Source organism: Sinocyclocheilus anshuiensis, unplaced genomic scaffold (assembly GCF_001515605.1).
Source record: "Sinocyclocheilus anshuiensis isolate Anshui unplaced genomic scaffold, SAMN03320099.WGS_v1.1 scaffold476, whole genome shotgun sequence".
Classification (NCBI taxonomy): Eukaryota; Metazoa; Chordata; class Actinopteri; order Cypriniformes; family Cyprinidae; genus Sinocyclocheilus; species Sinocyclocheilus anshuiensis.
Window position 1 is genome coordinate 296,737 of NW_015554139.1, and position 15,890 is coordinate 312,626.

Consider the following 15,890-nt stretch of genomic DNA (forward strand, 5'->3'; position numbering starts at 1 on the left):
TAATGGGGTGGGAAAAAACGTAATAGTAATTAGCTTTTTTTGAGATTGTTTACATTTGAAGATTCTTACTCTGCAAACAGTACAAATTCTCCTGAGAAGTTCCTACTTATAAGTTTTACTATCATGAATTCAGTGTGATGTGCATTCAAGTGACTTTGGTTGGAATTAAACAGATATTTTGGTGTAATGTCTGTGTATTTTTTCTGACAAAGACAGGAACCTTTTTAGCACTAGACAACAAAATGAAGATCAGTGGATTCACAATAGGCGTGTAGTTTATGCCATAATTTTTGTGCTGCCATGAGACTGCTAGGAATTTTTTTGGGTAGTTTGGGGAATGATGGGTAGTCCATGACACAATCCTGGCACTTTAATTTTTTTGGAAAGCTTTATAGCTGGTTTTCATCAACAGTACACAAAGTTTGTACAAACTTATTTATGACGAATAACAATTAGCTTCACCATGGTAAAGTAATTGATATGACCACAACTTGAAAAGTTTTTGTGGTGCCGTTCATGTACGTTAATCTTATCTTCACGATCATTCCAACATCACTTGAAAGCCACAAGATCCATTGAACAAGGCCAAGAATTAATTGCTTTCTGATGGAGCCATTGTTTGCTGCATTATCTGGCTGATTGCATTGCTGGTTGTTGGGGCTTGTGGATTTGGGGTTGTTCTGGGTTTGGGTATTCTCTGTCTTGCTTCTCTTGGCTCTTGCTGAGGTTGGTCCAGTGTTGTCCTCGTTGCAGTTTTGATGTTGCTTTGAGGTGTTTGATGGTGTCTCTTTCTTTTCCCTTGTCATTTGTGTTTTGTTTGTTTTTACCCTTCCCTATCCTTCCCACCATCCCTGTCCTGCTGTCCTGTCCCTGTGTTCCTCTTGGTTTGTGCCTGGTGTCTGTCCTAGCTCCCCTCGTCTTCACTCAGTCCTTTCTCCACAACCCCCACCCCCTCGCCCGCTAACGGACCACCCTCCCCTAAGTTTGGCCGGGACCCCCTGTCGTACTGTTTGATGGAAATCAATAAGACAGTCAAACCTCGAATCTCTTCCTTCCGGACCCTCAAGAGAACGGTGAGTGTGATAGGTCAGGGATCAAGCCAACTGACTAAACCTGTGCGCTGCTGTTTTTGGCACGTCTCTTTAAGGTGTTCAGCAGCACTGATCTGGGTCTGAGTAGTGGTCACATGCAACTGAATGGTCACAATGAAGTAGAAATCACGGCTCTTTTACTACTAATCTTCAGTCACAACAACACCAGCTCTTCACCTATTCCTGCCACACTCTCTAATACAACATTTAAGGCGTCACAACTTGCCAACTCACCTACCGAATGCTGTTGCTGAAATCTCACCCTCTTCTGTCAGTGAGTCTGTCATGCTCGGCAATTGAGAATGGAAGTTCGATGACCAACTACATGACTGCATCTGACATTTCTCTCTTATTCCCATGCAATTCAACATCCCATATTGGCAGCAAATCAACATAAAGCTTGCTGAAATAAGAAAAGGAGCACCATGCAAATGTAACAAGTTGTCAGATTGAATTAGGATGCAGTTCATGCAGTAACATTGTCCTTTGAGTGAGTGAGATGTGTGTTTGTCCCTCTGGGGCATGTAGTATACTCGTGTGCCGGCAGCGCTTGTCAGCTTCTGTGAAAACATGACTTACTTTCAATAAAAATAGACTGTTCTGCCTCTGCATTCTTATTTTATTAGTCATGTAAGTTTAGGGCGAACCCCAGAAAAATGCATGTTTACACAATCACCGTTGACAGTCAGCATTTGGGCTGTTTGGGTGAGATTTGAGGAGGACAATAGTAAGTCAGTTGTTCAATGAATCATTTTGGTGAATCAGAGCTCAATGGTCACTGACACATGGGTCCTGCAGACTAACTAGGGCTGTGCCAATATAATCATGTATCATGATTCTTCTTCCCATGATATTCCATTGATACCTCAGGTTCCTACAGTTAAATTGATGAAGAAGCAGGTCACCCAAAAAGCTTAAATTCTGAAACTAGTGTTTGTAACTGCGGTCAGAGCTGCTTTTGTGAGATGTGGTACTGGACAAAAGTGATGTGACCTGCATGAGAGACACTAAGAAATCGGTTAGTGTGATGCCAGCTTATCAGTTTGTTTATATCTCTTTTCCTCAGTTTACTCCAGAGAAGCTCACGGTAATCATTTTAAAGTGGTGTGGGCATGCTGTGTACATGTATATTTCACTCCCTCTGTTTTAATCGGATAATTTTCTGCTTGTGAGGATTTCACATATGACCACCTTCTACACTGAAATGACAGTTTTTCTGTCATTCACTATTGTAGAGGTGGCCATTTTCAACGCAAGGCACAGCAGCCTCTGGGTTAATTTACAGTACTATCCATCATGACTCTTAAACAGTGACAGGCCATTCCAGGCTGAGACACTGCAACACAAAGAATATATGCACTGATGCTGAAGCCAGGCTGTTATGGTGTACTGTATTAGACTAGTTTTAAAGTTGCATTGGTAAATCTATGCACATGGTTTAAATAAATTAATTGTGGGTTACTCAAAGGAATATTCCAGGTTAAATGCAACTTTAACTCTGTTGGCCTCATTTGTATCTCGGGTTTGTAAAAACAACAGAAAACAGCAATACACTTATGGTGGATATCTATGGGGTAAGTCTACAGCACTATAAATGCTAAAAATATGAAACTATCTTTTTTTGATAGTATAGCCATTACATTTTAACATTGTTAGCATGTGTTAGCATTAGGCTAGTGTTGATACCAACCCTGGCTGCTCAAAGTAATATTCAACCTTATAATCTAAAGCCAGTAAACACACAAAAGTTCAAAGTATAATTCAGTTTTGAAGCAAACGCTTAGCGTATATGCACAGGCAACTGCACTGCCTTTCTAAGTATACTTGACACATGCACACTAGTAAGTTTAATCGTTGTCCAGTGTCTGCGCTATTTACCAGTCTTTGTTTAACTAGAGCTTCAGGTATCTCTTAAGGCCCTCACACCACAAGCATCTGTCAACGTCTCGTCTGTTTCTTTTTCAGCCATGAAACAATGGGCTGGTGTTGCTACTTTCTGAACAAACTAATTAACGCAGAAAAATTCATGTGCATGGTTGGAAGTATCTAGCTGTGCGAGTTGAGTACTATGCTGATTAAAAACTTGAGTGTACTTTGGTTTTTAGGCCCAAAATCTCTATTGCGCTTGTATTTTCACATATGCTAGCAAATGTATACTGTGATTTCAGTTGTACACATATGCCAAGCACTTGGATCAAAACTAAAGTAGCTATACTTAGGGCTTTACCTTCACTATTTCTATGCAATGATATGCAACCCATGTAACACGCTATTTACATAGAGCAAACTCTGTACACATCAGTTACATGCATAACCAGAATTTCGTATGCCTAGAACAGTAGTCCTAATTTGAAAGGATTATTTTGACTTTTTTTTATATAGAGCACATATGAAACATTTTACTGAATATTTCATGTAACAAATATCAGCTTCACATTCCTTCTTCAAACCCCTCATGCCGCATGGATTCATTAAAAAAATACTGACTGTAGTCATCGACAACATGCCACAGATTGTGTTTAAAAAGCTACAATTTTATTTAACCCAGAACGTTCCTTTGAGTAAACTGTTTATGTATAGCTTGTTTAAGCATTTCTCCTTGACTTACCTGTCATAAATGAAAAAATGTGTTGCCAAAATCTCGTTAAAGCACACAACAATTATAACAGATGGTATAATTACCCTGGTGATGAATTGCTACAGTACAGCTTTTCCTCCTGCAAACCTGAACTCTCACTGTGGGCTCTCTGGTTCACATCTGTCACTGCTTGGCTTGTGGTGTTGGAGGGGTAGCTATTTGTTTGTGTGAATCTCTGTGAGTGACGCTATCTCCCTGCCCATCTCCTCAGCCTGTGGACTCTGAGGGCTTCACCCATCTTCCTCCTGAGCAGCGCAGGAAACGCTTGCAGCAGAAGATAGATGACATCAGCAAGGAGCTGCAGAAGGAAATTGATCAGAGGTGAGTCACCTGCCATGCTGTCTCTCCGACAACTATCGCCATGACAACTGGCCACAGCTGAATCCACAGGGTTGCCGGGGTCCGGGCTTTGTTTACTAAGCTCTTCAGGTCTCTGAGGAATCAGTGGTGTTGAGTGCCACAAGTAACCATAACTGTTTGTTCTTTGCCTTTCTCTGTTACAATCAAGCTCTCGCTATCTTAAACAAATATATTTATATCTCTGTGCAGTGAGGCTCTGGGTAAAATGAAAGATGTCTATGAAAAGAACCCTCAGATGGGAGATCCTGCCAGTCTGGCACCTCAGATCACTCAGACGGCACAAAACATGGAAAGACTGAGAGGAGAACTCAACAAATATGAGGTTTCAGTTTAATACTCTCTGTAAATCTTTATACGCTTCATAAAGACGTTCTCAACACACTTGTGTCTTGGTTTGTTGTAGTCCTGGCTCGCAGAAGCAGGGGGCCGAGGAGACTCGATACGATACTCGACACACTCTCTGAACAATAACGGTGCTCATAACCCCAACAGGTCAGTTTTATTTCAGAAAACACTATTTTCTGATTATGGTGTGTATTCTGATTAAGCCTTATTCTGAAAAAGAGGTTTACATGCTTCACGGCTATTGGAATTTTTTTTTATTTGAACAGGACCTTATGTAAATAAACATTGTAAAATTATTTGGTAATGTGGATATGCACAGATATAAATAAACAAAATTCTGATTAATACAAGCAAATGCCAGCTGTCTTGTTAAGATTTCTATAAATCATTATATTGCTTTAATCTGGTTATGGTGATCAGATTGTGTTTACATAAAAATAATTTTCCCATGTTCTTTTCAGTCCTGGAGCTATCTCAGATGACACTGACTCCTCCCAGGCCATCTACACTGAATTTGATGACGAATTTGAGGAAGAGGAACTCGCCGCACCTATTGGTCAATGCACAGCACTCTACAATTTCCCAGGTACGATTATACAGCTTCACTCAAGCACTTGCGAATATCGTACCCACCTCTTTTCCTCTAAGTCTCTCCTCCATCTGTCCACAGGCTCCAGTGAGGGAACCATCTCCATGCAAGAAGGGGAGGTGCTGTTTGTAGTGGAGGAGGATAAGGGCGACGGGTGGACGCGAGTGCGGAGGAACAACGGGGACGAAGGCTACATCCCTACTTCTTATGCTACCATCACGCTTAATAAATGACCTCATCCCCTTTCCACCCGCTGCAGCAGAGATGCACTATACCAAACACTATGAGTAGCTTCAGATTACCACTCATTATGTCCCAACATGGCTTGCTGCTCCTCTTAGAGGGATAATTTAGGGGGGAATCACTGCACAATGGGCTAATACACTCCTCCTCTAAGGATGAATGAGTATCTCAGGGTGTGTATTATGTGAGTAAATGAGGTAGAGAAGGTTTGAATAATTTTTCTCCTTATTTTGCATGGAAAACAGTGCAGCAGGGTGCCATGTACACACAGCTATTGCTCAACAGACACATCAGTTCCTGTGGTGACTCTGTCTGATGGTGACTTTTGATAGCAGTCTATCATCAGAGCTGAGATATTTTGTCTGACCATGATCCACTCAACGTGTCCTTCACTAAGATCTTCCATCTGCAACTTGATGATGTGATTCCACGTCTGGAGCAAAAAGCATAACTATCTGCGCTGGGAGAAATCCAGCAGCGTTTTAACTTGAAGTATTTGCTTTGATGATCTGAGTGGCCAAAAATTACGTTTTACAGCAGTAAGTGTTACATATGCTTCCCTAAATGTGCAGTAACATGAAATGTACAGTAACGAGTCAATAAGACCTAAAGATTTTGTGTATAGAAAATACTGAGCGCCCAAGTAATATTAAGTAACTCCGTTTTTTTTTTCTTTTTTCTTAAGACTGTTACACAAACACACAAATTTAAATACTGAGCAGTACAAAATTATGACAATCAAAGTCTCAAAATCTGCAGAAAAAAGCCACACTTCTCTAAGAATATGTAGTACAATAAATAGTTTGTTGAAATTAAAGAATATAATTTATTGAGTATATAAATAAGTGTTTGTATAATGAATAATCAATCACATTTATATAAGAGGTGACTGCACACATTTGCTATTTCAGATAGATCAACAATGCACAGTGTACGCGCAACTAAGAAAAACTATTTTAGGTGACAAAAGCTAATTTAGGAGTTTCATATTTAAATATATGAAATAATATATTTTAGGCATCACAACACCACTATTGTCTTATTAGCTTTTTATTCATGATGAATAAAGATTGTATAGTTAAAAATAGATTTCTAAATGCAAGGGTTCAAGCCTCTGTGTTCAGCATTTGTTTTGTTTGTCTTTGATTCAATCCAAGGCAGAACTGTTCATGTTTGGGTAAGTCAAGGTGCCTTCAACTTTGTGTATGTACCATACTCAGAATTCACTATTTTATTGCCTTTATAAATGTCAAGCACATTTCCAAGTTGACATGATGTCCAGTTGATTTCTTCTTGGTGAAATTCTCAATTGAAAGAGATTTTTAGGCAATTCGTAAACCTTTTGAGAGGAAATGTTGATTTTTAACAGCAACTAAACTATTACATGCATACTATTATACATTTTGTAAGCAAAAATAAATAATAATAAAAAAAAAAAGGGTCTTAAAATCAAAACATTGATTTCACATGTTGATCATAATACCATTGTTTTCCATAGCTAACAAGTGCCGCTTGCTGGTAATAAGAGGTTGCTGTTAAGTGGAATTGTCATAAAGTGGCAGCTGTGGTCAATAGGATTTCATCCTCTCTGGAGTGAATACTCATGTCAACTGACTAATAATGCAGCAACATCGAGACTTCCTCATCAAGTTTACATTTACTATTTACTATTATAAATAGCGCTAAATAGGGAGGGAGAGGGGGATTTATGATGGGTTATTAAAATGAAACTTTGTTCAAGTACTGTTAACCACAGACATTATTTGAATAATAAATCAGTCGTAAAACAACCTGTATTTAACGCCACTGCGTTGCTTCAGAATCTTTACACATCCTAAAGTTATGCTAATTAACTATATTACTCTGCTGCTCATTATTCTACTTAATAAGTGTACCTTGAATATTGGTGTTTTTTTCCATACTGCACAAAAAGCTTTTAAGTCGTGTAGAATATAATAGATATTGAACAGTGAAATCACGACCTCTCGTGGCTCATTGATTTATTAGGGAAGGCTTCCGACAGGTGGCAGTATTGCACAACAAATCTAAACGACCGTACTTTTGCTTATTCATTTGCAACAGATTTGAAATAATTCGTCTAAACAGTCACCAAAAAAAAAAAAGAGTTCAAAATTGAACTCCGTCAAAGTTCTTGGAAGTAACTGACAAATCTCCAAGAGTGATCTGAATGGGATAATAGGACAACTGGCAAGTATTATATAAAAAGCCCACAGATCGTAAGACGAACGTGTCAAAATATCTATATTTGACAACTTACTGAATACGCTGAACGCGCTGAACCCTTCACCGTTTATATTAGTATTCTTAAGGGTTCAGCTTACAGCCTGTGACTGAAGACTCTCAATGCAGTTGATCTTTCTCCAGCTGTTCCCTCCTTGTCGCAAACTGTACAGCAAAAAAATAAAAAAATAAATGAACAAATATACGAACGACTCATTGCTATACTATTAAATGATTTAAATTCTTAAATATGTTAATAATGTTAGCACACAAAAACGAAAATATACGTGTATGCATGAACAAAAACGTTGCTTTGCTCTCTATAAATGTACAAACCCCCTAAATCAACCGTTCTTTGATGAAGCATCAGTCAACAGGCCAGGTTATGTTCGCTATAGGCTACTGACTGAATTGGGAGGGACATAATTCGCTTTATAGAAATTATTCTAAGCTGTGAAATCTGTGAGAATCACTGAGCTTCTTCCACAGGTTCAGCATCAGTGCTTGTCTAGAGGGCGCCAAATCTAAACATAAGCAAATGTGCAACCAACTAGTACAAATTCTCTTACATGCTGTGATCTTGTAAATCAGCCTCATCAGACAAATAGGCTATGTATTAGGCCTACACTGCTGATAGAAAAATAGGCTAGTTTATGTGTCAGTAGCTAGAAATGTTACATTCCATTCAGTCCAGATGTTGGATGCTTGTATTTAATATCTGACATCCGACAGTCTGTCTGATGCTCCGAAAACAGCATTTGTTTTGTAGGTGTATATTTATTAAGAGGAAAAAGACTCCTGTCTCTAAATAGATTCTGTTATCATGCAATAAGATCATTAATTAATATACGCATTTTTATGTTTTAATTTACTGTGTAAAACTCTGAAGTTCTGTTGCACTATTCCAAGTGGGAACAAATTCCGACTTGAAATCAGTAAAAGTGCCCCAGTATTGGTAGTTAATACATCATAAAATTGTCTTGTCATGCACTGTTTATGTTCACATATACGCACATATATGATAATTCATGAAAACTAACATGAAAAACAAAAAAGGCCTCTAACACTACACTGTAAAAAAAATTCCGTCAAATTTACGGTAAAAAAACAGCAGCTGTGGTTGCCAGAATGTTACCGTAAAAAATACGGTAGCAGCGTTTTTGGTTTTACGGTTTTAACTTAAATTTACAGTTAAATACCGGCTCTATTCTTTTTCTATTCTATCTGTTTTCTTTTTATTTATTATATAATAAAAAAACCTTGCTACGTGTACTGCGTTAAGCTAACTGAGACTTGTTATAGCACTTGCATATCATTGCTCTCTTGTTGATTTTGATTGCTTCTATTGTCCTCAATTGTAAGTCGCTTTGGATAAAAGCGTCTGCTAAATGACTAAAAGTAAATGTAAAACTCATTAAATTCATTAGGCCTATTACTTTCAGGTTGAAACATTTTAAAATGTCTGTGACAGCTCTTGCTATCCTCATCACCTCACCATCACAAACACTTTTCCCAGTTCACCTTTGGAATACTGTTTTCAAAATACTATGTTTGAGACAGAAACATCCTGATCTTGCATACTATTTGGTGCAGATATGCAAATTGGGACACAGCGGAGGTCTGATGTCTTGGATTCTTGATAACAGGTTTCCTGTGACTCCATTTCTTGATTCCCTTGTGTACACTGTCCAGAGCCCTGAGGAGTTTTTAAAAATCACATCTCATTATCTGCCCAAAACATGACATTTGATAGACCTTTATAAATGCTTTTTGTCGCACATATCTTGCTTCCGATTTTTAGAAGACATTGTTAAAGATATACTATAGCTACTCTGCAGTGAATCAGTAGGCCTACCTCTGAATACAGCCATAGTTATACTGCAATTAGAGCTAATTGCATGCTTTTTGCAATTAACCCAATTATCCGGGCCGTTCCTCTTCCTCGTCCCCTATGTTGTGTCAGAACACATACTTAACTGGAAATTGTCTCCACTTTGTAGTCTTGAAAAGGAAGATAATGGCTGGCCTATTCAATAAAGCAGCTGTTGTTAATGTGCTGACATGAAAACCCATTCTAAGTAAGGCTAAGTAGGTTGGAGGTCTACAAGAGTATTTTCACGTTCATCTGCTATAAACGGACACCAGCCTACTGTAATGCATAACAAACATACTCTGAATGCATGCATTCTTACATAAAGAAGCATTAAACTCATCTGTAGCCTAATAATGTAAAGTATTTTAATGGACATTTCACAATTTTATTAGTTAAAAAAAAAGTTGGAATTTCCTTGGGTTTGTGCTGATGAGGGGTGAAAAATATGAGACAATTACAGATCCAAAGAAATGCTTCATTGCGAATTTCCTGTGGATGAATAAGCTTCAAATAATTACAATTATTAGGAACTGACTGTATAAATTTTATACAATTCAGCTATTTAATTTTATACATAACAACATTGCCATACTTTATACAATTTAATAATAATAATAATAATATAGTTCTGATTTCAATCACATTAGGGAGTTTTGCTTCAGTCACGCGATTGGCTGCTGCTGGAGTGAGACGCGTTGCCAGTCACGCGATTGGCCGCTGCTAGCTGCTGGTGTCAGACACGTAATCGGCTGCTAAACGCGGGCAATGGCGTGAGTTTGAGGCGGGGCGCGGAGTGTTTGAGAAACATGTTTGAAAACAGTCGTAATTGTTTGACGCTAGTGAAGAGAAATCGCGCTCTTCATTTTCAAGAAGGTTTGTGACTTTCTACTGTATATGCACTCGAGTCATTTGCAGTGGTTTTAATTGCAATTATCTTAAAGCATCAATTTTTGACATGCTATTTGAATTTCTTTGTGTTTTCATTGTGTTGTGCGGTGCTTTTATTGTGTCTCTTTTGTTTTACCATTACACTGTGCCAACCTGGCTGAAACTGATAGGTCTCTGGTAAAGAAGGGGTTTCTGGGGAACAGACTCTTCACAAAGATAAGCCACCCCACCACTGGAACCATCACTCTTTCACTGGTAAGAGCAAGACCAGCACTTTATAAAAGCAGATACATAAAACATCAGCTCCACCATTCAAGATTATTCTGTACTCAGCAAAAAATACATATAACAGCTGATTTGATTTTCTTATAATTCAGGGACTTCACACAGTGCAAAACCTAATTTTCTTAAGTATTTTTGTCGTCTTCTTTAGTGAAAATATCAAAAAATCATATATATATGGCTTGTTTTAAGCATAAATCCACATTTAAAAATTCATTTAGCAAGATTTAGGCTTAAAACAAAATAAATAAGTATTTACCCAATGGGGTAGGACAAATAAACCTAATTCAAGAAATATATAAGAAATAAATAATTAAATAAAACTTATTGTAAACAAAAATCCTGATTAAGAAAATTATTTTTTGCAGTGCAGTTGATGTCAGGATGAGTAAGATGCCACAGTATTATAATATTTGCAAGTTTTACAGCAAGGTTATTTGTGCTAGAGACTGTATATGGCCCCAGGGTTTGTGTTTATTGAACGTAGCTCATGCAGCAAGAATTATTTACACTTAGATGGAATAACAGCCAAATCTGTAAGGAGGCAATACCTGCATTCTGTTAATGGAATGATAAATGATGTTTTTACTGTACAATTTTGATACATGAGACTAATGATTTTAACTACAATAAAACATGGCACATGAGCACTCAAAATATAGATTTAACATGACATATACTAAAGAGTAGAAATATGAGTATGACAGAGGCCGTTCCCAAGGCAGATCGATGAATTGTTTTGTCCATTTCCTTGTCAGCGTGTGTGACTCACTGAGTGAGCTGCTGGTGGTGATGAGGTGTGTAAGTGTGTGTGTGTCCATGTATGCTCTTTATGTGTAAATGTTTGATGTATGTGATGTCACACTCGTGGCTGCACTTCTGCTTGTGTTGTCATACGGTAACTGTATATATGTCTGAGTGGTTTGTTTACAGCTTCTCAAAGGACCAATTTCCGCTTTGTGTTCGTAGCACAGCGGCTGAATATTTTCAGGGATGGAATTGCCTATCTGAACATTTGTGAGAGCTCTTGAATGTTCTTTTCACACAACATTAGTCTTCTAACTAGAGAATGAGACACTTATGTACAGCACTATACAAACATTATCCTTCAGTACTGCAGTTCAACCAACGCAGTTATTGTAAATGTTCTGTCTGTCTGTCTGTTTGTCTGTCCTATTTAAATTAGGCAAATTGTGAAGTTTTCATTTCCATTTCAGCTAGTTTGAAAGTGTCATTAAGGCTTTTATGTTTCCCATGTAGCTTGCAGGTAAAATGTATTTAATGGATTAGGTAGAAGCACAGATTTTGTGTTAAGATTAACGGCTGACCTTTCACAATGTTCTTGATGCATCTGTCTCTTCAGTGCCAATGTTTTCACGTTTGAACAATATCACCCTCATTTTCATTACCGAGTGTTGCGACAAAACAAGCAATTACTTTGCTGCCTAACAATGCTGATTAAAGTTTAAAAACTAGTTTCATCATGAAGTCCCTGTTTAAAGGAAGCAGAGATAAAAGAGGATGCTCTGTCGAGCCGTGCTATACACAGGGCAGCACAAATCAGCCTTTGAGCGCATCAGTCACTATATGTCCCATTTGAGTCATGACAGCCAGTAAATGATGAACCGCCCACATACTGTGTTTTGACCCAAGAGTGTTTTCCTGTAAGCTGAAGAGACCTCTCAATCAAGACCATTGCTTTGTGACAAAATCCCAATTAAAAAAGATTAAGTGCATGTTACCCGTTTAAAAATATTTGCTCTACAATTCTTAAAGGTGGCTAACTATAGTGCTCCAGTTATTGAACTGGTAGCAACTAAATTTCCTTTAGAAAATATGAGTGCTGCATGCTACAGTGCTGACAGATAGTTGGTTGCTAGGGAGTTCTGGATGGTTGTTAGGTTGTCAAAAGAGTCCACCCACAATCTCTTTGATATGGTCTCTAGATACGTCTCGGTTCTTTCCATCAGTGTAGGATTCTTTCACCTGCTTTATAATCCACCAGGTAAAAATCGTACGTTTGATCGATTGGAAAAATAACACACCTCTCCTCCACAAAGCCGCACCATTTGAAGTATTTTTCACATCTGTAGCACAAACGATTTGTTAAAATCTCTCACCCTAAGCATGAGCTATAGTAATAGTTGCGATTGCTTTAATAAGCATCACAAATTACAGACCTCCAGTGATTCAGATGAGCTCTTAAAGATTAATATAGTTACTTTATTAAGCCGTAGAAATCTCACACTGCTGATAATGAGTCCTTCTGGTCATGCAGACCAGCTTTAGTTCACTGAATGGAGGCATGAGAGAGAGAGGTGCAGAGATGAAGGGGAGGAAGAAGAGGGAAGGGGGGAGAGCTTTGTCGTTTATCTTTCGTTCTCGTCTGTGCGCCTGCCAAGGGGGATGAATGGGGATCTTTAAATAGCTCTGATTAATTAAAGTTTTTAATTGCTAGCGGTGCTGGCCTCTTGCTGTCAGTCAAGGGGGGCGGGTGTACAGGTGTCATCCGACAGTGACAACTGTATACTTTTCTCATCCGCTCTGTTGACACTTGGGGACACATTGTCGTGCCAACATTATAAATACACATGCACACACTCTGAGACCTTTTGTCACCATGGCAGCCCAGAGACGCTCTGTGAAAATGGCTTTGTGTCGTCATTAACCTTGCGAGACCATTCCTTCATTAAACTCCTATGCGCTGGATTTGAGTTAAGCCGCATGCAAATTCTGCTCTCTGCTTCCTCGTCATCATCTTTCAGGCTGATTGCATCAGAGATCGCTCCTGGTTAGCTCTTGGAGCTACTGATAGTTCCTGTAATGTTTCAGAAGAAGTACGGTAACATGAAAGAGAGAGCTGCAAAAATAGTTTTCTTAATCAGAAATTCTTCTTGGATTGTTTTCCAGTAAAAACATCTAAACATGCTTAAAACAAGGTCAGTTTGAAAAAAAGTAATTCTGAAAAGAAAAGAAATTCTGGCTGATATTATTAATCCAGTAATTAATAATACAAGTTATGATAGATAACCGATAAATTGCTGATACTAAATTTTGTCTAAATAAACTAGCTGACACAATATGGCCCCATTAGTAAACTTTAGTTAATGCATTAAATAACATTAACTAACAATGAGCAATACATTGTTACAGTATTTATTAATCTTTGTTACGTTAGTTAATATAAATACAGCTGTTCGTTAGGTCAAGTTAGCTCAGGTCCGTAAAATAATTTTAATAATGTATTAGTAAATGTTGAAATTAACATTTTAACTTTTTGTTGTTAACAGATGTTAACAAATGGTACCTTATTGTGAAATGTTACCATACATTAAGATGCTAAAAATAAGCATAATTTTTTCAATGCTATAAGTTTACCATTGCAACATTATAAATGTACAGTATAAAAAATGGATATTTTAAAATGTGCTAAAGATTACATTTAACAAATTAAACGTGTTTTTAAAGATTAACTTTAAGTGTATGTTGGATGATGGCAAAGGTAATCAAAAAATATAACAATAAATGAGCACACACGATTACATATCTAATAACCGTTATGGTACTGATATTTCATAAATCCCTGATTATAAAATATTTAAAAAATGTTTTAAAAGAATTTATCTGCAATGAATCTTTGTTTAACTATAAACCAAACAAAATTGAGCGAGGATTATGTTTAAATAGTGCAGTTCGGAAATATTAGCAGATTTGTCCGGGGCATTTTTCAGCAGCATCTGTTCTGCCATGCAATAAATCATGCAAATATACAGTATGTGAATCTTCCCAACACCGAGGTCCCATTAGAGGAAAGCAATAAAGCAGCCTCTGGTCGCTGGTTTCATTGTGCTTATCTCAAGGCATTTGGCTGGTTTGGAAGAGTGTGACATTGCCTGGCCTTGCTGGGCCTCTCCATGTTGCTTGAGTATGCAGGGTAGCCAGTGCTGATGGATGAGTCAGCTGGGGGAGTGCAAATCTATCCCCAGGCTGCAGCCGTGGCCCAGTGATGGATGGCCCCTCTGAGCTGCACGCTGGCCTGATGGGTCATGGGCCACTCCAAACCCAGAAGGGCCGGTGTATTTCAGAGTAGAGATGGAAACAGGCTCCTTATTCATGCTCCATGAAACGAAATCTTTGCTGTCTTGCTTTGTGCAGCTGTTTGGTGTTTGTTGATGTTTTCGTTAATGTAGTACAGCAGAAGAAAATGCACTCAGTATTATTTTCTGACCCTGTCCCGGTTGAGATGCTTTAAAGGGGTCAAATGATGCGATTTCAATTTTTCCTTTCTCTTTGGAGTGTTACAAGCTCTTGGTGCATAAAGAAGATCTGTAAAGTTGCAAAGACTAAAGTCTCAAACCCAAAGAGATATTCTTTATAAAAGTTAAGAGTCAACCACGCCTACATAAAACGGCTTGTTCTAACACGCCCCCCACATGTCTACGTCACGATATGGGAAGATTTGCATAACACCGCCCAAATGTCATGTCGTGAATAAGCATGGGCCGATTACCGGTATCGAGGTACACCGCGGTGTAAAAATTTCACGGTTTAAAAACCACTAACATTTTCCTTTATACCGTTCCTGCGGTATGCGCTGTTTTTCCATGTCTCCTCAAAGACTGAAAGTGTAGGAATCCATCAGGTTGAGTGCAGTGTTGAGAGTAACATGCCCCCTCCTCCTCCTGTTGGTGCGAGCGTGTGTGTATGACGGCCGAAGGAGCTTCCTCTGGAACTTATGCGATCGGCAACAGGCCGTTTATTGTTTTATTGCAGCCGATCTCTGTTCTGGCTGGACTTGCACAAACTGCGTTGCAATGCATATCATTTTCCAAATGTCATTTATGTGAAAATATGAAGTCTGTAAACGCCCGTTAACACAAGCCAGAGACACTGAAGACGGACGCACAGAGAAAAATACTGTAGCAGGCAGATCACTCACTGTTCATGATGCACGAACTATTGGAAGAAAATCCTAAATATTGATTTGGGGTTTATATGAATGTGTTTCTGAGGGGAACTGACGGTCTTCAGAAAAGTTTAGATGGTATTTTCTTTTAATCTCGTCTCTGTATAATTCACATTAGAGCAGCGTTTTCAGCGCAGCTCTGCTTTGTTTACTGCGATAACCAAGGAAACACTGTTTTTCATATTTAAAGGATTTGTCATTGATGATTCAAATGCGAGTTTTGAGCGGTGTAGAGTAGCGCTTGTTGTTTGTCATTTCTCCGATCACAAATACAGACATGGTGTTATGTTTACGCGGCGCCATGCAACGCAGCGCGTAAAAAGACAGTATAAGTCATTATAATCCATAATTATGTCCCCACTGGATGCAACAAA

General features: G+C 38.3%; 1 protein-coding gene and 1 long non-coding RNA gene across 3 annotated transcripts in view; both read left to right on the top strand.

Annotated features, from left to right (window-relative positions):
• Positions 1–6,536, top strand: part of trip10a (thyroid hormone receptor interactor 10a) — a 32,040-nt gene extending 25,504 nt beyond the window's left edge. For both annotated transcript variants that reach the window (XM_016463132.1, XM_016463133.1), the window contains 5 exons: positions 3,941–4,050; positions 4,279–4,411; positions 4,493–4,581; positions 4,896–5,020; positions 5,105–6,536. In XM_016463132.1, the coding sequence (XP_016318618.1) occupies positions 3,941–4,050; positions 4,279–4,411; positions 4,493–4,581; positions 4,896–5,020; positions 5,105–5,256 (609 nt within the window). In that variant the 3' untranslated portion in view covers positions 5,257–6,536. The remainder of the gene's footprint in view (positions 1–3,940; positions 4,051–4,278; positions 4,412–4,492; positions 4,582–4,895; positions 5,021–5,104) is intronic.
• Positions 6,537–10,120: 3,584 nt separating this feature from the next.
• LOC107670521 (uncharacterized) overlaps positions 10,121–15,890 on the top strand; it is a 74,179-nt gene continuing 68,409 nt past the window's right edge. The window contains exons 1-2 of the long non-coding RNA XR_001632097.1: positions 10,121–10,253; positions 10,439–10,523. This is a non-coding gene — a long non-coding RNA (uncharacterized LOC107670521). The remainder of the gene's footprint in view (positions 10,254–10,438; positions 10,524–15,890) is intronic.